At 42.3% G+C, this 25,038-nt stretch overlaps 2 protein-coding genes across 3 annotated transcripts; both read right to left on the bottom strand.

The window, feature by feature from the left end:
• Positions 1 to 39: 39 nt before the first annotated feature.
• LOC311494214 (interleukin-17 receptor C) lies at positions 40 to 11,558 on the bottom strand. Its single transcript, XM_084553148.1, has 16 exons — positions 10,823 to 11,558; positions 9,567 to 9,594; positions 9,311 to 9,445; positions 9,070 to 9,126; positions 8,844 to 8,947; positions 5,006 to 5,117; positions 4,859 to 4,918; positions 4,565 to 4,695; positions 4,419 to 4,481; positions 4,263 to 4,323; positions 3,946 to 4,166; positions 3,106 to 3,153; positions 2,961 to 3,012; positions 2,670 to 2,765; positions 2,550 to 2,588; positions 40 to 1,374 (listed from the first exon to the last, which is right to left on the bottom strand). The coding sequence occupies exons 1-16, from the start codon at positions 10,946 to 10,948 to the stop codon at positions 575 to 577; spliced, it is 2,133 nt and encodes a 710-aa protein (XP_084409274.1). The 5' UTR covers positions 10,949 to 11,558; the 3' UTR covers positions 40 to 574.
• A 695-nt stretch (positions 11,559 to 12,253) lies between these two features.
• LOC311494528 (uncharacterized protein) lies at positions 12,254 to 21,800 on the bottom strand. 2 transcript variants are annotated; one of them, XM_084553615.1, is made up of 17 exons: positions 21,445 to 21,800; positions 21,278 to 21,293; positions 21,063 to 21,170; positions 20,869 to 20,972; positions 20,685 to 20,768; positions 20,500 to 20,602; positions 19,820 to 19,968; positions 19,670 to 19,738; positions 19,512 to 19,578; positions 18,233 to 18,408; positions 18,101 to 18,148; positions 17,963 to 18,008; positions 17,720 to 17,871; positions 17,560 to 17,628; positions 17,417 to 17,468; positions 17,201 to 17,308; positions 12,254 to 16,221 (listed from the first exon to the last, which is right to left on the bottom strand). In XM_084553615.1, the coding sequence occupies exons 1-17, from the start codon at positions 21,520 to 21,522 to the stop codon at positions 15,365 to 15,367; spliced, it is 2,286 nt and encodes a 761-aa protein (XP_084409741.1). In that variant the 5' UTR covers positions 21,523 to 21,800; the 3' UTR covers positions 12,254 to 15,364. The 2 variants fall into 2 exon arrangements, with proteins under 2 accessions (XP_084409741.1, XP_084409740.1); XM_084553614.1 differs by having other exon boundaries at positions 20,869 to 21,170.
• Positions 21,801 to 25,038: the final 3,238 nt, after the last annotated feature.

Here is a 25,038-nt window from a genome sequence, read left to right as displayed (position 1 = left end):
GTTTAAATGAAATGTGAATAAGAAAGTGAGGGACAAACAAAGAGATGAATTCTTTATTCAATCCCATAACAGTAACACAAAAAAACTGTATAAAACCAACCCACCATGCGTGCAAACTGTTGGAAGCATTCAAATATAGACAGTGCATAGAGTTCTTTTATTCAAATCTGTCAAGTGCTTTTAATATGAAATACACACACATGCAGCCAGTGAAGGTGGCTTGGATTAAGACAAACAGCTACATGGTCAAAATACAGAAGTTTGCTTTTCGTATGTTAGAGTAGTAATGTTAGCAGCCTACAAATCCATGTTGCTTTAGAAATATCTTCACCAAACGGTGTACCGACAGATTTTTTTCCATTTTTTTTTTTTATTATGTTCATCTGTTATAATGACACATTTTATTTGAAGAACACCAATAAGATCCCAGCTGTTAAGACCAAGAAATGCAGAAACTGCAAACTGATATTGATATTTTTCTGACCCAAACCCAAAAATGCATCACTTCAGGTACTTTAAAGTCAATACTGGCCGCTTATCCCAAAAGTGAAGCTTGGTTCGTCCTCTCCTGCTGTCAGACCCATCCCATTTCACTGACCTTGGGGTTTGTGTCCGGGCTGGATGGGGGTGTAATGAGGCATGACTGCAGGGGCACCGTTTCCGCAGAGTCCTCCACCCCTACACCAACGCAAGTCTGGGGCACCCCTGTGAGGCGTAACACATTTGTCGCCGCTGTGAATCCTGACAACCTTTGGGCCAGAGCTCGAGACGCCATCCTGAGCCCTCCTGCCCTTTTCCGCCTGGCTGATGCGGTGGCTGTTTGCCGAGCCCCAGCCAGTTCAGTCAGGAAACCCAGGCTCTGGGATGGAAGGCTGTAAACATGAAGCCCGCGAAACAACTGGGGCAGAGGCCGGAAACTACCCGGAGGCTCGGGTGGATGTGATTCAAACTGCACCAGCATAAACCGCTCACCGGCGCGGCCTTGTAAATAGTCTGCTAGAATACAGCTCAGCGAAGCACTAAAAACATCCGCACAAGGTGAAGAGGGAGGGCATTTTTTTTCTGCCTCCTCCTCTTCAGTGTCTCTGTTCCTGTTTTTTTGCCAGCTCTGAGCTCCCCATTCTTCAGCCCTCGTCCAGGTGGCCTGGGTTAGGACTAGCACCACTTTGCCCCCCTGCCTTTGCACTCGGTCCAGTCGTGAGTGGAGCCATGGCACAGGACCCAGCATGCCAAGCTCGGCGTGACTCCACAGGTCTAGAGACACACTGAAGCCCAAGGCCTGGAGGGACGAGCCCAGGTGACACAGCAGCCCTGGCAGACCCCGATCGTCATCAGGCGGGTACAGCAACACCACGTGACCACCACCCACAGCACCTGAAACAGAAGATTCAAACGGCTGTTTTATCAAACAATGCAAATACAAAGGGGAATTGGTCTCTGATAGTGGTTGACCTCTAGCTAAATATGACTAAATAGCGGTCTCTAGTAACTGTCCACAGCTTTTGTCTCATTCTTTCTGCTATCACAAAGCTCAGCAGCATGCCCCCTGTTTCCGGGGACAAAGCCATAATGGCTATAAACACTATCTGCTCAGCATCAAACGGCAGCCAGTCACAGTTAGAGATAGATGGTAAACTCAGTAAAGCATTTAGGTAATCAGACGTTTCCACCAGGTGTTGGTGGAGACAAAAAACAGAACTAAATTCATTTATTCATTAATTTTCTGTAACCGCTTGTCCTGTGAAGGGTCGCGGGTGGGGTGGCAGGGTACACCCTGGACAGGTCGCCAGTCTATCACAGGGCTAACACAGAGAGACAGACAACCATTCACACTTAGATTCACACCTACGGCCAATTTAGAATCACCAATCAACCTAACAAGCATGTCTTTGGACGGTGGGAGGAAGCCGGAGTACCCAGAGAGAACCCACGCAGACACAGGGGGAACATGCAAACTCCACAAACTCTATACTTCACTGCGCTACTCTTTTAAGAATATCCCCGTGACAGGATAAGAGGATCAGCATTTTTAATCCTGCAGAGAATAATGAGCCACAGTAGCATCTAACTAGTCTGAAAGCTAGACCAACATCCACGCCGACAAATATTTTGTGGCGGAAAGTCGATCTGGAACCACTCCACTGGAACTGATTATGCTCCTGTAACGATCTGCTGAGGCAAATTAAATAGTTTACGCAGTGCTGTACAGAAACGTAATCACTGTAGTCATCCACACCGTCTGAGCAGCGTTAACAACAAAATCGCTCTGACTGGGTGTCCTCGGCTGAAACACGCCCCATAATGAAATGCAGTTGGTGTGTTAACAGACACAAATTCTGATAAGAATTAAGTCTGGCCACCCCAGGTTAGCATCTAGCATCTAACTATAACTTAGAAAAGATAAAGATAAAACATAAATATGTAGGAATAAAAAATATTACAAGTGAAAATGTAAACATACAATCTACAAATGTATAAAGTGAATTATGAAGATGTAATATTAAGAGTGTAAAGGAGGGTAAAGTGGTATAAATTGATTCTTCTCATACCTTTAACATCGTCTTCTTTAAACCATCTCCACATGTAGCCTGGATGGAAAACAGAGTACATGTTAAGGTATTGTCCTAAAGTGCAATGAATATTAAATGAGGCACAAATGGAAAGCTGACCTTTCAGGATCCCTTGTACAAAATAGGCTCCTAGCATGGCCAAAATTATCAGCATCAATCCGATGAGGAGAGGTAGGCTCCATCTCAGTCGAGATGCTGGGGAAAATAAATGAATTATGAGGCCTTTACATGACCTTGTCTGTGTAAGATTGTAAACACTGTATGGGTATTCAACGTGTAAACAGTGAAAAGTAGCAATGACTGGTTAATTATTTGCCACATAACAATGTAAAAATGTGGGTGATTACAGTTAAACATTATCTGGCTGCGGACAATAATTAATAGTCTTACTTGTAAACGGACACTGGGGCTCAAAGTGCGAGTTCATCCCGTCTACCTTTATCTGAACAAAAAGTGAAAGAGAGCAGGTAGGCTCAGTGTTTAAAATATTTACAATTACATGTAGATCCTTATATTTTATTACACAGTGTGTTACCTGAACACAAAGCAGAGGATGTGACGACACATTGAACTCTCCTGTGTGCTGAAAAGTTAAAGAACAATTGAAATGAATTAATAAAAAATGAAGAGACGATTCACCGATAATGAGGATGTGTTGAAAGTAGAATTCCCAATTTAAATGAAAAGGCAGTTGAGAGCATTGTTGGTTTTTGCATTTAAAGGATGCTCCAACATCCCAGATTTAACTATTAATGTATCAAATATTAGAAGAAAAAACAAATCATCACAACATCTGTTTGTCTTCTACATAAAATATGTTGGCATTTTAAACTTTAATGAAGAGTCTACCACCAGGTTGCATGGCAGCAAATCGCTCCTAAATCTTCTGGCATGTTACTGTAAAGTGATCGTAATCTAAACTGAACCATATTTTCAGTAAAGCCACCACTGTGCATTCCTCAGTGTGAGATTCAAGAAAGGTATGATGTGATAAACCCTTAAGACTTTGAGATCACGTCCCTTGTTTCGTTTTATTTTTTCTGTAGAGGTTTTAACAAACTGTGGAGAGGAACTGGATGATTAAGTCATTTTATGCACTATATATATATATATATATATATATATATATATATATATATAAATGTAAGGCTTCTACATTTCTGAGGAATTTGATTCTTAAACAATTTGACCCTTCCTCATAGTGGGACATCAGGCAAAAATCAATTATCTAAGTGTGTTGAGGGTTCAGATGCACAAGTATTTCTAGAGAGTTCTGGTTGTTAAGAAAACAGCTGTGATTGATAAGTTAAGCCTGATGGGCGTAGCTCAGGAATAAAAAGCATTTTATACACGCATAGCTCTTCATTGTTTTTACCCAGTGCCCATTGCGTGCTGGTTTCCAGTCTGCTCGCAAGCGCTGTTTGGAATCCTTCACTTCTTCACACTGGACTCCAGCCAGGTCTTTCTTGCACAACCACACCTCTGCCTTCAGTCTGCAGGGGGCAGTTACATTCCAGCTGAGGCCTGTGCCGCCCTCTCTCAGCTGGGACTCCACCACAGATACAGACACGTTGTGCTGCATTCTTTCCAGTGCATCTGGATAAAAAAAACATTACATGTGCTCTGTTGATAAAATAATTTACCATGAAAACAGTGCTTGATCTGAGGTTGACCTCAGGTTACCCATTTTACCTTGTTGAGCTTTGAAAGGGCAGTATTTCCCTCGCATGTGTGAGCTTCCATTCCACCACACCTGTAAACAAAGATTTAATTGTTTTTTAACATTTTGTTTTATTTGCAAAGTGCTTGTAGCTGTTATTTTCTCATCAGTTAATGCATCACGTCTACCTGGAAGCACAGGCAAGGTGCAATGAAGTTCGAAGGAATGACTTCTTGTGTCTTGCCTATAGGCTGCACAGATTAGAAAGATTTAGTGATTTTGCATTTACAGATTGATTTGGACACATTGTCTGGACATTTTAACACTGACTGACCCATTGAAGAACCTCCAAAGGTATTTCATCCCAAAACATCTGTATCGTGATTTTATCTCGTCTGTCTTCATTGTTCTCCAGTTGCAGGACCACGTGTCTTTCGTGATCGATCGTTGCTCGGAGTCTTGGAACTGAGACAGAGATAAGTCCTCATGAACATAATGAACATTTGGCAAGCATGCCTCAGCGGGATGAACTCAACACACGCTAAACAGGACAAACAACATGTGGAAGCCAAGAACAAGAAACTATTTTAAAACACGCTATGAATTTGACGTCAAAGATTTTTCTTACTTTCACAAGATATCTTACCATCACATTCCTGTACGGTTACCTCAAGCTCCTTGGAACAAACTGAAAGAACAAGGGAGGAATAAATGGTCAGTGACACTGCTCTGTTACTCTGTGTGATTTTACTCACATTACAGCAACTAAACTCACCTTCTTCTAAAGATGGAGCGGTTATATTTTGCCTGTGGTACGTTTGCTCTGAATTTACAGTGACCACGACGGGAACGCCATACTCCACTTTTTCTGTCAACACCACCTGCATCTAGAGGAAACGTGGACACATTGTGAACATTAAGTATTCCAGTCACTGAGTTATATCAGCAACACTGATAGACAAATACAAATACAAAACTGCCTTTGAACTGTCAATTTAGCAGGAAAACAAAGAAGCAATCCAGGAAATCACTAGCTATTTTGTCATGGTTTAATCACTCTGTTGTTTCTTCTGTAAGCAGCAGCTATCAGAATGAGAGATAGTGATATCAAGGCAAACACTTCCTGTTTCTTGAGCTGTTCATTGTTCAATCTGATTAGAAAGCTTGGACACGGAAATGGAAAGGAAGCTAAAAAATAGCATCTACAACTGGAAAGTTTATGTTGAGATTACTTTGTTTAAGGTATTTTATTGATGTTGCTTCCCAACCGGGTACAACAATGTGTTCTGCCTTGTTCGCCCTCCACACGGATACTCAATATGACTCTGACTAGAAACAGAAACCTGAAAGGTGTGACCATATTGTCCCTTGCCTATAGATATAGTTGAAATTAGAAGTTTACACATACATGTAGCACTGGTAATCACTCCGCCACAGTTCATTGTTGGCCAACATGAATCACAACATGTATCACAGGAAACAACCAATCAGTCGCCTTCACAGCATTAGACCTCCTTTTTGATCCACCTTTGCCAAATACATTTATACTTTGTCTCTCACAATTCTGGACGTTTAATCCCAGTACACATTACCCGTCTTCGTTCAGTTAGGATACCTTAAGAATGGGAAATGTCAGTATTATATAATATTAAAGAGAAAGATTTATTTCAGCTTTTATTTCTTTCAGCACATTAATGGCGGCCTAGAAGTTTGCATACACTTGGTATTTTTGAGCATTGCCCCTAAATTGTTTAACATGGGTCAAACAACTCAGGCATCCTTCCACAAGCCTCCCACAATAAGTTGTAAGTTCCACATGCTTTTTTACTTCTGCCCACAAATGTTCTACTGGACTGATGCCAGAGCTTTGGCACAGCCACTCCAAAACCTCACCTTTGTTTTTCTTAAACCACTTTACCACAACTGAAAAGGATGAAAGTATGCATGGGTTCATTACTCATTTGGAAGAGTGATTTATGCCCAAGCTTTAACTTCCTGGTTGATGTTTTGACATGATTTATTAGCTGTCCCACAAGGGAGGATAGAACTTTGAACCACTGCTACACCACAGTCAAAGATGCCTTACACGCTGTCCCCCGTGCTCCACTGGGAGAATCAGACCATGCAACAATCCACCTGATTCCAGCACACAAGCAGAAACTTAAACTCTGTAAACCTGCTGTGAGGACATCTAAGATGTGGACCAGTGAGACTGTGGAGAGCTTAAGGGCATGTTTGGACTGCACTGAGTGGGACACTTTCTAGGCGTCAACAGTTTGACGCCTAGAAACAGTTTGGATGAGTACTTCCACAGAAGCAGTGATGTCATACATTCTGTGAGGACTGCGGTATTCCAATATGCACCATGGTGAGTTAAAGCATAACAATGACAAACCCTGGTTCACAGCCAAACTCAGGCAGCTCAGGTTGGAGAAGGAGAAGGTGTTCAGGAGTGGAGACAGAGAGGAATTTAAAGAGTCAAAGCACGAGCAACGTCAGTAATCAGAAAAGCTGCAGAGCCAGTTTGCAGCGTCGACGACTCAAGCTCTGTCTGGCAGAACATCACGAACTACAAGCCCAAACCCCCTACTCTGTGAACGACTCACGTCATATGTAGGACCGTGCCTGACTCCACCTGCAGGTGGATCACAGACTTCCTGTCTGACAGAAGGCAGCATGTAAGGCTGAAGAAACACATCTCAGGCTCCCGTACCATCAGCACGGGTCCCCCTCAAGGCTGTGTCACCTCTGCTCTTCTCCCTGTACACGAACAGCATGATCGTGGACTACAGAAAGAACACAGCCCCACTCCACCCCGTCATCCTGTGTGACTCTACAATGTGGAGTCCTTCCATTTCCTGGGCACCATCATCTCCCAGGACCTCAAAAGGGAGCTGAACATCAGTGCCCCAATCAAAAAAGCACAGCAGAGGATGTACTTCCTGCAGCAGCTTAAGGAATTTAACCTGCCAAAGACAATGATGGTGCACTTCTACACTGCCATCATTGAGTCCACCCTCACCAACTCCATCAACTGCAGCTGCTAAACACAAGAGCAGGCTGCAGCCAGCGTGTCAGTCGCTCTGCAGAGAAGGTGATCGGCTGCAGTCTTAAGTCTCTCGACGAGCTGTATGCTTTCAGGACTGCAGCTGAGATCCCTGGTCACCCTGCTCACCCTGGACACGGACTATTTAACAGACCATTGCAATCCATCAAGTGCAGAAACACTCGCATGGCCAACAGTTTTTTCCCATCCGCAGTACGTCTGCTGAACAATGCCAGGACCCCCCCAATGAACACATCAAACCCACCACCAAATGTTCCTGTTGTTGTATATACAATATATATATATATATATATATATATATATATACACAGTAGGCCTATATATATATTTTTTTGTATATTTGAGTGTGTATACATTTACTATATAATTTAATTTAATTTAAGCATACTTTGTGCAATAAATACCAAGGCAAATGTCTTGTATGTACAAACATACTTGGCAATAAAGTCTTTTCTGATTCTGATTCAATATATCCCCGTAATCTTACATCCTTGTGACAGCATCAATTTTCTGAAGCACCCGTACGACATGATGCTGCCACCTCTTTAAGGCTCTAAGGTTAGGATGGTGTTCTTTAGCTTACAAGCCTCCCTCTTATGGTCAAACAGGCTGGTTTTTGTTTCATGAGACCAGAGGACATTGCTATACAATTCTAAGGTCTTTGTCCCGATCCCTAACAGTAGTCTTGCTTTTTAGGGACGACTTGACTCAGTGGTCACTGGTCCTTCTCATTGCCGAGTAGCTTTTCAGGTTATTTTGACATAGAATCAAAGTAAATTCATCTCTAGTAGATTTTTTTTTTAACTCTCGGCTAATTTCTTTTGATTTTCACATGATGTCAAATTAAGGGTTTGAAGGTAGGTATTAGAACACATCCACAGACACACTTATAATTGACCCAAATGATGTCAATCAGCCAACCAGAAGCTCATTAAGCAATTACATAGTTTTCTGAAATTTTCCAAGCTGTTTAAAGGCACAGTCAAAAGTGTTTATGTAAACTTCTGACCCACTGGAATTGTGATATAGTAAATTATAAGAGAAATAAATGTGAAGTATTCGAAAAACTACTTGTGTCATGCACAAAATAGATGTCATAACCAATTTGACAAAAATATAGTTTGTTAATGTGAAGTCTACAGAGTGGTTAAAAGAAATCTGCTGACTTGAACCTAATTCTTCAGCTTTATCCGTTTATGGAAATCAGTAAGCAGTGGTGGAGAGCGTATTCAAAACCTTTCACAAAGTAGACAAACATCAAACCAACTATAACAATTACAAATTATTAAACAACATGCATTAAAACTTCTACTTAAGTAAAAGTAAAAAGTATCAAAAGTAAAAGTACTTCTCATGAAATAACATACTGTATAGCCAGTGAATGAAATGTTCACAGTCATCTAATGAGTTAATCCTACTATTGTATTTTAGGAAGTACAGGAAGTAAAGGATTTCCCTCTTACTTCTTCCTTCTTAGAATCCATAAATAAACATAAAATTGATGGAATCAAACAAACTACCGGTATCTAAATACCACCAATGTTACCTGATGTGTGGACTGTTGACCTAAACTGGAGCCACTCGTATTGAACCGGAGCGCCTTGCAAAGCTCTTTGGATCCCGGCGAGCTGAGACAAACTTTCACTTCAGCTGTAACACAAAGAGAGCAGAGGAATAAAGGTATGAAAAGGTAACACTCCATGATCCGAGCTGGTTATATAACTCATCAGGAGGCACCAAATCACCACTGCCCTCTGAGAGCTGACACATACCTTCTTCATCACTTTCATCGCCAGACTCCTCAGAAACATTATTTGCATTGTCCTTCTCTGCAATATCCACAACACAGTGGCAGTCAGTAAATACCACAACACAGAACGCAATGTTTGAAGCACTCAACGCGTGATGGATTGACAAAATAAATTGCTCCGATAAGAACGCAGGACACAGAGATTTGACATTATGCTGATAAAAGATGAAAGCCCTGTAGGAGATTTAGAAAACAAACACCACCTTGGAGACTGATGGTGATTCGCAGGCAAGCTTTGCAGCTGTGTCCAGCTGAGCAGCACAGAATGCCTTTAAGATGCACCCGCGTCACATCGACTGTGCCCCATGGATCCGGCAGAGCAGGAGAGAACACGGAGACTGTTTAAAAAAAACAAAAAAAAAAAAACAAGTTGAGTTTCTGCGTTAGAGGCTACAGGGTTCTTGAGAAATGAGATTATGAATATGAGGTGAGATGCGCAAATATTGATCATGCCGTTACCTTGGCTCACGCGGCAGTCACTCAAACCCTTAGGAAAAGAAACGTATCAGTGAGAACTGAACCAGACACACCTCAAAACACCACAGATGTCAACGGTGTTAAACACTGCATTAAATTTTTGTTTGACAGAAGTGAAAGTTAACTGTAAAACAAGTATTAAAAACACATAAGCTGCAACTTATAACAGCAAAGGAAAACAGGCTGTTGTACTTCATGATAATATTAAGACATTTGAATTAATACAAAGCGTAAAGCTGTCCTCAAACATTATCCAAACACCAAATAAAACAGTATATCCATGTGCGACATACGCTTTGCATACATTACATCATACACTGTTGACATCCAGCAACATAGCCCCTCAAAAATAGGGGACTGTGTGTATAAAAATGGTTGTAATTCATACAGGTTTCCCCCGATTTGTATATGAATACATTCGAATTAAAGCTGGGAAACTATAAAGTTACTGTAACAGTAAATTTATACTCATAATACATCAGTATAATATCTGAGATGACATTAAAAGGTTTTCCAATATTTCGTCCAACCCATTTAATATCAATGCTGCCAAAAGGACTAAAAAGTTGGACCAACGTGTCTCACAAAAGATGTACCACAATCATACCATCAGAACTGCCTGAGCCTCCTGTATCTTTTAATCTGGTCTGTGACATGTCTAATCTGATGTTGCAACGGTTTGTTGTTGTTGATGTTTTCACTTTGCATGTGGGTTTGTCATGTTGCGGATTTGGCTGTTTTCTTTTTCCTGTACGTGACTTGATTTTACTTGTTTTGTAAACCTGGTCAGGAAGCGTATGAGGAAATCAGCATGTTGTGCCGCCTGTTTGATACTACACGCAGGATTCTGGTGCATTTGCATCGCTGGAAAAAAAAAAAATCTGACAAAATTCCAGCCAGCCTTTCTTGGAAATGGAGCAGTGGGGTAATGTGTCATGATCCGGCACAATAGTAAATAATTAATGGGCATTAAACTCTGACCTCTCTCACTCTGTCTGTCTGGTCTCTCCAAATTCACCAGACCAGAAAGTACACTAAAGTTTTGTTATTCTGCAGCCTGAAAGACAATAAGTTTGTCAAAAAATAGTATAAATTAACTGTCAACAAAATAATAAACTACACTATAGCTTTGAAATGTTGTCTGACCTGGTAAGAACAGACGATAATAAATCCCACACATTATCTTGCATTCACTGTGTAACCTCCTGAACTTATAAAACTGAGGCTTGTCCAGTTACCTCGCAGGTGAGTTCCGGTGCGTCTCGTTGAATCTCCAACGCATCCGTCGACATGGACACACAGAGACGCATCAATGACAGCAGCAGGGAGAAAACATGCCGCTTCGGGTGGAAAGGGAGAGCCATGTTTCGCAGTGCGCCTTTTGCGCCTGGGACAAGCTGGATATCTCCGGCGCGCGTCTCCCGCTCCACTCCGCGGCTACACTCCCCTCATCGGAAACAATAAAGCGCAGACCCCGTTACGCTCAGAGACGCCGCGGCATGGCAGCGACAGATCCCCCAAGAAAAAAACACGAGCATGGCTGGTCCCACACTGGTGAACTGTCGCGACGCTCTAAGGATTTTGTTCCGCACGCCCTCCCCGATGATTGACAGCAAGGAGTTGGGCGTGTTGCCGCGCCGCTGGCACAGGTGAGCTGAGGGGAAACTTGTCGACTGCACGAGTTTCGGTCTGGTGGGTGAATGATTTACACCATAAAACAAATGTTACCCTGATAAACACAAGAGGCAATTAAATGCGAGGCTAGCTTAGAGGGCCCAGGTTGTTATGCGAGCTGAGACAATGTAGGGCTTGATAAACCCATCAGATAAGCTCAAATATGTTCCAGGTTATCTCACTGACAATGAAACACATTCAGTTCCCCGGGTCATCAGTGCGCCAGCATTTTTCAGTGCTCATTATTTGTGTCTGTTTTACCACCTAACTGAAGCGCTCACAAGGAATAAATGGGCAGCTTCAAGATTGACAAAGTTGTATAGCCAGTGGTTGCGAAATCACCCAGTATTGAACAGCCCCCAGACATCAACCGTTGATGTTTTTCCATGATGTTTGTTTTTTTCTTTTGGAGGGGGTGGGTGGGTGTTACACAACATGCCTGTCACTTTGCGCAAAATGAGTCATGTACTTCTTTATAAGTTTGTGGCTAACCCTAATGAAGGTGGATGCCATATTCGAGAGTGTGTTGGAAATTAAGAAATCACAACATTCTGGCTCTAAGTTTTTCTTCTAGCACTCCTTTTTAAGTCATTGCAGATGAAAACATCCCCACGGCATGATGCTGCCGCTGCCGTGCCTCACTGTGGGCATGGTGTACTGTCACACAGTGTCTCCCACGATAGCCTGGAAGTGGGAGGAATATAAAGTATGAGGTGGGTAAAACTCCAGCCGCACTTATATCTGGTATAACTTCATCAGGTTAAAGGAATAATTTTAGTCTCATCTAACCGGTGAACTTTGTTCCCTGTGTTTGGGGAGAGTGACAAATGCGATTAGCAAGACTCCAAATGGGTTTCCTTATTATTTTCTGGCTGCCGTTCATAAAACCTGACTGTGTGCTGTTGATCTTTGCAGGCCTTTCAGTGTTTGTCTTTGATAAAACCTTGATTATTGCCCTACTTTCCCAGTCTGAGAGTGTGTTATAATGGATTTAATGGTGCTCCGTGTCGTGGCAACTGAAAATCAGTCGCTTGTCTAGTGCAGATAAGAGCTGGTCAAAATACCAAGTTATGACACAATATTCAGTTTCTAGAAAACCTTTATTGCTCGCAAGCAAGAGCCACTCATCAGCAACAGATGACGACTGAAGAGAGGCAGTCTCTCCTCAGCTTTTATACTAGCCTAAAAAATGTTCATATCCGTAGTGACATAATAAGATTACATATGACTTGACACAACTCATTGTACTAACATCTCAACATATATCTCATGACACACATAACGCTTCTCCTTCACTTTAACCATTATTGTGTGATATACAGTGACCTTTTTCCAGAACACATACACAGAAGAGGTACTTCAAATACTCCTTCAGGATGAACTCCTTCAAGTGAGTTCCTTATGTTAATTCTCACAACATATTATACAATGGAGCATACAACAACATATCCATTCATACCTTGCAACCACATGCTTATCATAAGGCAGAGCTTCTGACCATACCACAAGCTTCCACCCTGCATACAATCTAATGTTGCATCCACATATGTTAGGTTTCATATATAATATTAAAATAATAAGGGACATTTAAGAATTTCCCTCACGTCCGTGAGATGTTTTAAGTTTGGGATATTTTTGGGATATACAACCTTTTTTTTTTTTAAACTTCCACTTACTTCCAACACTGTAACACAACTTCCTTGAACTGCTCTTCATGTTGTTTTCTTAGTGGTGTTACAGACACAGGCCGTTTCACACAAGTGTATTCACTGACATCACGTGACATCAGATCATGTGACACTTCGGTTGCACACAGATGGGCCTTTATCAACTAATTGTGTGACTTCAAAAGTTCATGGTTTCATTTGGACCAGGAGAGCCAAACCACAGAATTTGAGATCTTGTTCAATGCACAGACACTGCGGGAATGCAGCCAAATACATTAAGGATGCAATCTGATATTTTGGATTGAGCCTCACCAGTTAGTGCAGATGTTTTAATCCTCCAGATAAGCAAGCATACAAATGACGCCCAGCAACTGTGAACTTAATTGACCTGTTCACTCAGATGGAGGTTAATGATTGAGCTGTCGCACACAACAGAAGATATTCAAACAGTAACAACTGCAGCGCCCTTCCGCTGGTGCTCTGCCAGTTTTGTTGCACGGCAACTTGGAATTAAGGTGGAAAAATAGTCGTAATTATTTAAATGAAATGAGAAAAAAAATGTTTTAAGTATGCACTAGGCAGTAGGCCATACCCATGTGTCCAAACTGACCTGTTTCTGCATGCTGCATAAACCCAATATATTTACTACTTTTATATAAGTTACAATTGTAAAATACCTCTCTAAAAGTCATGTAGCCTATTATTGGGTTCATTTGGGTGCAACTTATAATAACTTTGTGTTATGTCATGCCAGTGTCTATAGTTTTGTACATATTTTTTATTTCTAGTTTGACATTCCTTACCTTTTTTTTTTTTTTTTTTACTGCACCTAAGGGGGGACCTCAGGCCACCTTAATTTCGTTGTACTACAATGACAATAAAGACATTCTATTCTGTTCTATTTTTATACTACTGCTACTTGCACTCCCGGAAGATGCCAAATTGCATTTTGTTGTACCCGTACTGTATGCGGTTATAAATTGAATCTAATCTAATCTAATCTTAACTTCCAGGGTACTAAAAACTTAAAAGGGTTCTTGAAGGTTTAATCCTGCCAAGCAAGTCTGTCATCAGATTCTGAAGTGTTGTGGAGTGTTGGTTGTGACTCACTGGAAGAAACAGGTTTGAGAAAATGAATGAAACTTGAGCAACGGAGAAAAATATAATCAGCTTCTCCTAAAATGCCTTGTTAACACAATCAGCTGTTTCAGTGGTTGCACAATATTAAGCGCCTTTATTATTTTCCATTTGTGCTTCTGTAATGCCAACGGTGCTAGCAAAAACTAATTACAGAGCTAGGTAATGCTCAGCAAACACTTCTTCAAGGGACAATGACATCTGTGCGTAGATCGTGAAAAGATCCGCATTTACCGTTTGAAGCTGCTTTGCATAAAGCTTACCGTTGAACTTAATGGGATCTCTGCAGCACAAATAAGATATGGGAAAGTACCCCAGTGATAGTTTTCTAGATCTAATGCTCTGAGATTTTGAGGCTACCAATGCATGGTATATTTGCCGTTGAAATATTTGAATAATACTGGTTTTCACTTTTACCTCTCCAAATGGAGGGCAGAGTTAAATCTTAATTATGATATTATCACTTATTTATTTTCTATGATTCCAGCAATCTTTTAACTATGCTAAACTTTGCTGACTGTAGAAGTACAGCATGCATGCGTGACAGACACTGTTTTATGCTTTGTTTCGAAATGTAGGAGGTAGTATGCCTGCAAAAAAAAATAAAATAAATAAATACACCTGTAGGCAAACAACCCTAATGAATACTGAGTCTGCTAAAGGTACTTAGAACTGACAGGATGAAGACAAAATAAACCTTCAACACACGACAACATTTTCATAATATTCAAGCTCGTCTCATATTTTCATCTAACACTGGAAATCTTGGCACAGCCGTGGCTGAACGTCTGTGTTTAGACAATCCTACGCAAATTTGCGACCTGTCCACAGCACCAGCCCTGTTTGTCACCTGTGCTCTCACAACACTTCCAAACATTAAATGTGTTCATGACATGAGGTATAATTTGCAACAAGATTTTCATAGTGCTTAGCATATTTACACAGATAAGGCAGGTGTTCGCTACGTCCTGGGTCACAAAAGCAGCATAAAGGGCCTTCTGTTAGAGGGCAAATGCAGGAAACAGTGTGTTTACTTCTCCTTAATATGCAAAACAAGTGGTGTTATTTTTGACAAGTAATAAGACAGTTTTTACTGAGTGAGTGGTGCCTCTAAGGTGCTTACAATGGAACACCAGCTCCCGTGTCTCAGAGATCGTGTTTCCAGCAGAACAAACGTCTGTCATCAGAAACTTGAGATTACAGTTTCTCTAAGCTGCATGGTGACCCGTGGCGAAACTCCTGTACAGTTCCTGGCTCCGGCTGCCAGTGGCAACTTAAGCCTGTTCTTTGTTTTATCTGATGTCATTTCGACTGATGACGCGACACCTTGACCTTAGTATTTTTTTTCCCTTGCGTTTGAGGCAGCAGCGTTTGCAGCCTCTGAGCTAACTTTCGTGCAAGCCATATTGATAGCACCTTAGACATGAGCCTGGGCCAGCAGTGCCACCTGGCTTTACCACTCTGTCTTCTTATCTCTCCCAGTTCTTGTATTAAACCCCTGAATTCCTGCGGTAAACAGTAGCGAGGGACACCTCTGAAGTCCTTTGGGATGTCCCTGCCATGGCTAAGGCCCTGGAAATAGACAATGGCAACGTCTTGACATTTGTCCCCCTGCAGCGCCCCCTCTAGGCAGGCCAGGGCAGCCATAAACACTGGTTGTATCACTGTAGAAGGCTCTTTCTCCGGATAAGAGTCTTGATCATTGCATAATTTGACACAGTCTTCTTTTCTTGTAGCTTTCTCTTTCTTGCATTTCCCCAGTCGTCTTCCATTTAGTTTCAAATCCTCGTCCAGCTCTGCTCTGATTTTCTCCCCTTTCACATCTGCTTTCCTGTATTCTTCTTGGTTTCTCTTATCCTTGTTGAACCTCTCCTCCTTCCATCTCTCATAGGTCTTCTTGGCTTCAGGACTCCACATAATCAGCATCTTCCCCTGTGCCTTGCTGACGGCTTCCCACTGCCCATAGAGCCAGGGAAGTGGACCCAAATCTGCCACACCTGTCCCATCTTGACTTTGTGAGGTCTGGGCCCAAAGAGCCGTGTGCACCGTGGCACCCAGCTCCCCCTTAAGGATTGAGGCAAATGCACAAACAGCAGAGACATGGGCCGACTGGTCTGACGAGCACACCAGCAGCAAAGGCTTCTGGATACAGAGCCAGCCTGAACATACAGGAAAAGACAAGAGGAGAAAGACACATCATTAAGGCTCAGATTATTTGAAATGTGCAGACATACAAGCACTCAAGGACACAGTTATTATTCAACTGTAATATAATCAACTGGGGCTATTTTCTGATGACCTCTAGGGACAACAGCCAGTGTTTCAGGGCTTTTCATTGCATCTGGATAGCAGAAAGCGGATATCCGAGCCAAGGCTTTCTGCTCCGCGCACTTGTAACTTGAGACACAAGAACGAGGATTTCGAGGTGAGAGACGATGTCTACAACAGCATTGTTTCATAAGAAGCCAATTTAAACTCACTTAACAGTTTTTGTTCAAGGTATTTGCTAGACAAACACATCTTGTTAGTTCTGTCGCCAACAGTGTTTGACTGGGTGTTCCGCCTCTTTCCAGACAGGCTGTTTACCTACATGTAACCAAAGCCTTCTAAAACGTGAGAGATCAAAACCGCCCTGGTATCAAAATGCTTGTGCCTTGTGTATAAATTCTGCATACACACACACACACACACAGATATCTGCTGATATAGATTAGGAAAGTCAAAGAGGTTCTTATTGCCATTTCAACCATGTATAGCAGGTGCGGTACACAGTGACATGAGAGGACGTTCCTCCAGGACCAGGGAGCTATGTGAAGATATAGGACAAAGTACAATACAAGGGACTGAGCATAAAGTGTGCATGTGCAAGCTTATGCAAACAATACAAAGCGGTGTAAACAGTGCAAACGGTGCAAACGGTGCAGACTGCAGGGCAAACAGTGCTAGAATGAGAGACGGCACAAAGACAAACAGTCTTTGCAAAACACTTGGGAGACAATGCACTTAGAAAAAGACATCACACAGAATAGAGGGCAGCGCCGACTAATAAGCAGACTAACAGAGTATGATTTAGGACGGTTGTAAACATTTGACTGATTAGCAGCATAATGTGTGCAGTATTGAGGCAGCTGAACCAACCTGTAGCTCCACTCTTGGTAACCCGATGGATGAAAACTCCCAGTGATGCAACAACAGCTACAAATATCAAAGCTGCTGTTGCATACAATCCCCTTCTGTTGTGCATGTCTGTAACAAAAAACAAAAAAGAAACAAAGCTGTTGGCGTGTTTACTTTGTAATAGTGGTCACTGGTGCAGAAACTGACACACAAAAGCGCATGTGACGGTACACTCACAGTCAGGGCACAGGATTCTTCTTCCATGCAGAGCAGGGTCAGACTGCCACACCTGCAGAGAAAACAGATTGGGAGAGTGATAAGAGAGAAAAATAACCGAGTCCAGAAATGTGTTTTTGCAAACGTTCTGGTATTTATTTCACCTGCACGCACGGCCTCTCAACGAGAGATTGCAGGGGCACATTTATACTCGTCTCGATAGTGTTTCCTTCCTGTAAAATAGATAAGAATCACAGAGTCACACATATACTCATAATAAGGTTAATTTGTCATTTTGTCACTTAAAAACACATGCATACTGACCACTGTGACTGAGTGGGCCAACCCTATGGGTGTGCATCCTTTTTCAGAAAGGACACAGAGTTGAGCTGAGAACTTTGCTGGGGCAGAAGAGGTAAGATACACTGATATGCTCTGCACCCCTGGTTCGATATACACCTCCCAAGATGACATATCTGTGAGAGACAAGGACAGACGATACAAATAAACTGTGTCTTTACACAACTATAAGTAAAATATGTTTGTTTTTTTAATAGTTAGACTCACCAGCCTCGAACGGGCACGCAATATTAAAGCTGCCTTCTAGAGAGAACTGCAAAAACAAAACACAAATGCGTGAATCTGAAAATAAAAGGTAGACAATGGGACATATTTCAATGCAAGTGTAGTGTAGCCGAGCCTGACCTGCAAACACATCTGAGGGTGTTTGTCCACTGCAGATGTGTTATATGTCTGTGAAAGAGACAAGAGCGGCTGTTTGAGAAAAATTACGTTCATTTTCTAATAAGAATCCATCCCCAGCACAGCCAAACTCACCAGGCTCGGCCCAACTTTTTTCTCCAGTGTGTGGAGCAGAGGTATGCAGAGGTGTTCGCTCTGCTTCCAGCAGAGGGAGGCAGAGATGTTCAGGTCGCTGGCAGAACACTCTGAACTCCACATCAACTTTGATTCATACGGAGTGAGAGTGTAGGACGACCAAACATCTCTGATATCTGTTGAGATAATGTGGACGGAGATGTCTCATTTAGCAGCAGCAATAACAGCTGAGTGTATAAATTTGTTTTCTGGAAATAACGTGTTCATCCTTCCAGTAGATTTTCCGCATGTGACGACGTAAAAGGAACAAAAGCTTTTAATGGATCAGTTTAAGTCTCTCACCATGCAGATGCATGTTTTTATCTTTGAGCTGAAGTTTTGAGATACTGTAAAGCCGACATCCCAGTACAAATTAAATGAATGGTACTAAAGGAACAGATCACAATTTTGCGGAAAAAAAACTTTAGTCATACACACCCATTACAATTATTTCTCACGTAAGAGTGATGATAAGATAATACTTCTCTGCAGCAGGCTGCTTTAAAATACATCAGCATTTATGTAAAGTCCTTTTGGTTGAACGAAAATGGCAGCGGGTGTTTCCACAATAGCCTGAGCAAGGCTGACATCTTTATTCCCTTCAAACTAAGATCATTAATTTCTGCTCATTTGTGACGCACTTCAACAAACATTAATCTGAACATTAAATCAAATGACTCTGCCTACTCATCAACCTAGTTGCTGTCTCGCAGAGACTGATGCCACGCCAACATCTTGCTCAGTAAATGTGAAGCCACAGCCAGGAGACTATTAGCTCACCTTAGCCAAAAACAACTTGAAACAACAACAGTGACAAGTCTGCAGGACGTAACTGCTCGTGGAATAGTCCAATAACTGTAAACTATTCACATTTAATTGTGAATATAGCTGTAAAAAAAAATGTAATGCTGGTATCTTTTTGAAACATTTGTACTCTGAATGAAAAGCCACTAACAGAACCTAGTGTGTGTCTACAAATGACTCCCACTTCTTCTCCTCTAACACCACTGCTGTGTTTACTTTCCATAAATTTGAAAAAAATACAAATAAAACTTTTAAATTGCTCTTGATTCAAGATCACTGCATTTAAAAAGGCAGTTTACAGTGTTTTCCTGTGTTGTACATTAAGAGACAAGGCCAGTAACACCATAAATGAAAGGAATGCATGACTGCAGGATCCTGAACTACACGTGCACACAGTAAATAAATCCATCGCTACGAGGCCATAGGTCACACTCACCTGTGAGGCGCTTGTTTTGAAAAGGGCACTTTTTATATCGAGGTGCGTCTCTGTGGGTGTAGTATACCTGGCAATGCAGACGAGACATGCCCAGGCATGAAGAACAGATAAACCGATTCCTTGTAATGTTGGCATATCAAAAATGACATGTATATCACCTGTACGCAAAGGCAGGGCAGCAGGTAAGAGACGTTAAGCACAGCTGATCGAGACTGAGATGGATCAATCTGAAAAGAAAACGTGTTAGAGGAATAAAAAAAACTTGCTTACTCTTATTCTACGAAAGCGTAGATAACCATAATACTCACGGTTATTTGAGGGGATTCACTGAGGCACTCCTTTGAAATTGAATTTTTCTGGTAGCACCACCTGGTATAGACTTTGTCTGTAGTTCCCACGGTGACAGTGATAGATCTAGATGGCTCGTCCACAGACACCTCAAAGTGTCTGATGGGGTCTAAATCACACAACGAAAGAGTTGCAGGATATGAGCATCGGCGCTAACAGGAATAACATAAACGAGCCGAGAGACTTAACGAAGGCAGACCTCAGATTTTAACAGATCAAGTTATTCTGAGCTCTCGTTTTCATTCTGAGCCCTGTTTCAATATGAGTACGAAAATGATGTGAATCACATGCTGCCGCCTCAACGGCCAGTCTAAGCCTAAAAAGACATATGTTAGAGATTTTGGAGAGTCGTGTGCCACTGCCACCACAAACAAAACACTAAATGAGGGAATATTCTCTGGGAAGAATGTGTTTATCCCTGCAGCAGATTTTTTTGCCCAGCGGTGAATATGTTTCAGAGGCAGCGCATTTCCTCCCATCTGAGATAAGACTCATCACAGCAGAGTCTTAAATTGCCGATGTAACGCACAAGCAGCTCAGGTGAAATTAGAGTAAAAGGAGAATGCAAGTGGTTTGCGGTGGTTTGGTGGTATGGATGGTACAGGATAAGGCCTGGTGCCAGAAAGGCTGCATACTCCACCTGACACTGTGTAAGCGACACTGCAGTTTCTTGATCGTGCGCTGTAGGACACATTGACAGTACTTCCATCTGTGGCCTCGACACAATCATGAACCAGCTCCCACTAAAAGAAACAACAAGAGGATCATTGTCAGAGCCGTCTTCGTAAAACATCTGATGATTATTTGAAAAAGCAATCATCTTACCAAACCAGAACTGGTATTTTTGCTGTGTGGCAACAGCTGGGGGAGATCGGCGTCACAACTGACTCGACACTTGACTCTTTCACACTAAGAGAAAGAGAATATGACACCATCTTGAACTCATTATCAACTCATACTGACTTTTTACACAGTGTTTAGAGCAGGCGCAAAGAGAACCAAACCCAACCTTTTTGCTGGCGTTCACTTTTCTCTTGGTGGGCCTCAGTATCTTTTTCTGCTGCAAGAATTTATCTGGTGGGAGAATTTCAATCTTGGTGGATGGATGGAGGTCTGGAGGACAGCAGCGTGAGACATGCTTTAGATAATGAACTGTTTGGGCAGTACGAAAACGGACTATGGAGCTATGCTCTGACTTCATACCATCAGCATTCATCCAGACATGAACAGAGACGCATGCGGTGTAAGTCTGTCCAGAGCCCCGGGACGAGACCGAGGTCATTTTCACAGGGCACCGTCCCTCAACATAATCTGTCCACATGGAGAATAGCATTAAAGTACAGCAAAGGACACATGTGGCCTCCACATGGAGCTGATGCTAGAATGTGATGTGAACCCAGGGAAGTGATTCAACTTACCATTTTGATTCCCCAACTGATATGAAAAGAAGAAACTCAAGTTTAGGAAATATATAAAGTCAGAGCAACCATAAGGGTTTTCACATTTTAAAACCATTCATTCACTTAAACCAGTTGTCTCTAATCAATCAAATCTTTTGTTTACAGTCATTAACTGCCTGTCTCACCTGACATGTTGTGGTGCCCTCCAGGAGCAGCGGAGACACCACGGCGGTAAGGAATGCCAGCGCGGTGCCAAGACGCATTTTAAACACCCGACATACACTTAGAGCTGAGAAATCGACGACTAATTAAAAGTGGGGATGGTGTCGCGCCTTGTCGAGGCGGCAACCCTTCCACTTGTCTGCGTGGCTGTTGTCTGCCGCGAAGATCTTGAGGAAGATATTCGCTGGTCGCTGAACCGTGCGCCATGCAGTCAAATCTCATCTAATCTGTGGGTTTGTTGGACACCCCAAACGCCCCTACTTGTTTTTCTATGTACTCATGATGACTAAAACACCAAGGCGTTTGTCTGAATTCTTTCTTTTTTTTTTTTCTCGTGAATAGCCGCAGCAGCTCCGCCTCTCTAAAGCGCTCCTCAAGTTAAAAGGCAGCAGCAGAAGCAGCAGCAGCAGCAGCGGGGAAAAAAGAAGTCTGAATGTAAAAGTCAAATATTTAACTTCCTGGATGAGAGAAGGTCGTGTAATGATCTTAAGTCTCAATGGTTGGTTGGCACTTGTGACATCCCCTCACACACACACACACACTTTGCTGTCAGGAAGTCATGGTGGAAACCCATAAAACTCATCTGCCTCCATTTGTTTAGTCATAGCCTGTAAAAACAACTTAACTCCACTCACCTCATACATTTTCATGTTTTATTACTGAAGTACACACACACCGATCAGGATGTGTTCAAAGTATTCACCAGTCAATCACAACATAATGACCACCTTCCTTATATTGTGTAGGTCTTCCTTGTGCCTCTAAAACAGTCGTGACTCATCAGATAATGGACATGGGCCTTCTGAGGGTGTCCTGTGGTGTCTGGTAACAGGACGTTGTTAGTGGGGGCCTTTGGGTCCTATGGGTTGAGGGGAGGGGCCTCTCTGGATCATCCCACAGATCCTTGATGAGTTTGGGATCTAGCGAATTTGGAGGCCAGGTCAACACCTTGTGCTGTTTTTCATGTTTTTTTGAGTCGTTCCTAAACCGTTTTTGTCTGTGTGCCTGTGTCAGGCTGCATCCTGCTGGGGATGGCTGCTGCCATCAAGGAGTGTCATTGCTATGGGGTGGGGGTGCCTGGTCTGGTCTAGGCGGGTGCTACATGTCTAAGTAACATCCACATGAATGCCAGGTTCAAAAGTTTCCCAGCAGAACATTGAATTTTCACAAGATGGTAAATGTTATTTACTTCTCCGGTCAGTGGTCATAATGTTGTGGATGATCACTGTATAGCAGGAAGATTATATATGAGATTATATATGTAAACTCAAACCATGATTTTCTTTCCTACACATAGTAGATAAGTAGCTTTGTTGTCTAAGCCAAACCAAACTGTGACTGAAAACCATAAACTGGAAGCCTCCATGACGTCACTCATAAGATTTGTTAAGAGTTGTTTTGAAACTCAGTGTGGTGGCACAGGCTGTCACCACTTTGGCACACTCCTCCTAACTCGCAGCTAATTCAAAAAATGGCTGAGACGTCACCAGCAGGAAGCTAGCAATCTGCGAGGGCTCCCGCCTGTCACCTTAAAGTGACCCTGCCCTTAATTCTGCATAAATATAAGCCTTGATATAATTTGAATGGGTAGGTTATATAAAAATGGACCACTATAGTTATACCGTCCTGAATGGAGAAATGCGCTTTAGAGACTTAAGTTTATTTTTGTACAAGAACATAAGCGTGTTTATTCCTGCTGTTTAACTTGAAGGGTGATAGGAACTGACTTGCACTGTTCTCGGCTTTCATAGGAATGTCGAGCCGTTGTTTGGGTAAGAATGGGATTACTAAGAACATCCCCGGGAGTCAAGTTAAAACAGTTGAGTTACTTATGAAGAAATTAAATGCTTACAACATGGCCATGAATCAGCGTGGAGCAAGCTGCCTTCCAAAACTGAGCAATCAGTTAAGAGGAATACCAGTGATGGGGGTTGCCAAGAGTGGAGGAAAATTAGACTGGGGGCACTGTGGAGATAGCAACTGCTGACCTGGTGCTTAACCAATCACAACTTTATGGGAGAGTGGCACAGACCGAGCCCATCTTTAATACGGTATGCTAGAAGGCATGCGGGAGACTTGGCGAAGAACGTAACAACGATGATTACACACACAGTGTTTGGAGTGAATCAGGTCCTGCATGTCATCGTAAATACAGCACAAGTCACGGCACAATGATTTTGTGGGCATGCTAAATATACTGAATTGTATGTGAGCGCCCAGGCATGAAGCCAAAGCTACACAAGAATGACTCAACGACAACAAAGTTAATGAAACGGAGCAGCAGAGTCGGGCTATCTGTCAGTGTTCAGTGCTCCTCTGAGAAGTTTGCAAAGAACAAAGAAGAAAAGGTGCATCTACCCAAGGAGGAGTTAAGACTTTTGAAATCCTATGAATATCTGAAGAAGCTACTTAGCTCAGCTCGCAGCAATGGTGCTTGATATCAGGATGTCAAAATGGACTGAACAATGTCTACATGTCTTCACAATTTGAATCTAAATGCTCTTGTGTCTGTTTATGCAGGTTTAAGGTTAGGATTAGAAACTGAAGAGGGCCTATGACTGAAGACTGAACCGAGCACACAGTGCAGGTGTGAGACGGTTTTGCGTCACATGTGACAAATCTTCACCATTTATCTCCTCGGATAAATACTCAGAAAAATATACCTGAAGACTGCATGTGTTGTATGCAGCAGCTGTTGTGGTTTAAGGGTTATTTCATGGATTAAAATCCATCTTTCAGTCTTACTAAACACACACAGCCCATGCGCTGCGGTTGTGTGTAAAGTGAAAAGGCATGTGGTAGTTACGGTTAGAGCGGAAATCTAAAACAGGATAGAAAAACAAGAAAAAAACTTGTTTCCACAACACCTTGAGGACGCCTCTTATATTAAGTGCGTTCAATTAAAAACCACTGACAGCTTCTTATCAGTTGTTTCCAGTCACGTTCCGTGTGAAGCTACAGGCAGGAAGCAAGGCGTCTTCACTGAGAGAGGCGCTGTCTTGGTCACACATCTGAAGATATCAGTAGCTGGAGTGAGTGGGTGCACCTACTGGGTGGGGGATCTTTATCATGTCTGGAAAGGGTGATCTTAAATATCTGACTCGGGGAGGGGTTGTTAAATTTGTCATCACCAGTGAGCTCATAGGGCAACTGGTAATGTAAACAGTCAGCTTGAGAAATGTGGTTTAGATGAGCGCACAATGAAGAATATTGTGTTTGAAGACATTCAAATGAGGCACATGTCAATGAAACCACTATTGCTACTATGTATCTCAAACAAAGACATTTGAGGCAATGGCGGGCATATCTTCACAATGAGTTGTTGAGGAAATTATGCTCAGTAATTTGGATGGTAAGGGACACATACGACGATCAGCCATAGCATTATGACCACTGACAGGACAAGTAAATAACACTGATCATCTTGTGACAATACAATGTTCTGCTGGGAAACCTTTGGACCTGGCGTTCATGTGGATGTTACTTAGACATGTACCACCAACCTAGACCAGACCAGGCACCCCCACCCCATAGCAAAGACGCTCATTGATAGCAGC

Source organism: Chelon labrosus (genome assembly GCF_963514085.1).
Source record: "Chelon labrosus genome assembly, chromosome: 10".
Lineage (NCBI taxonomy): Eukaryota > Metazoa > Chordata > Actinopteri > Mugiliformes > Mugilidae > Chelon > Chelon labrosus.
Note: the sequence above shows the minus strand (reverse complement) of the source record. Positions and strands in the feature narration are given on the sequence as shown.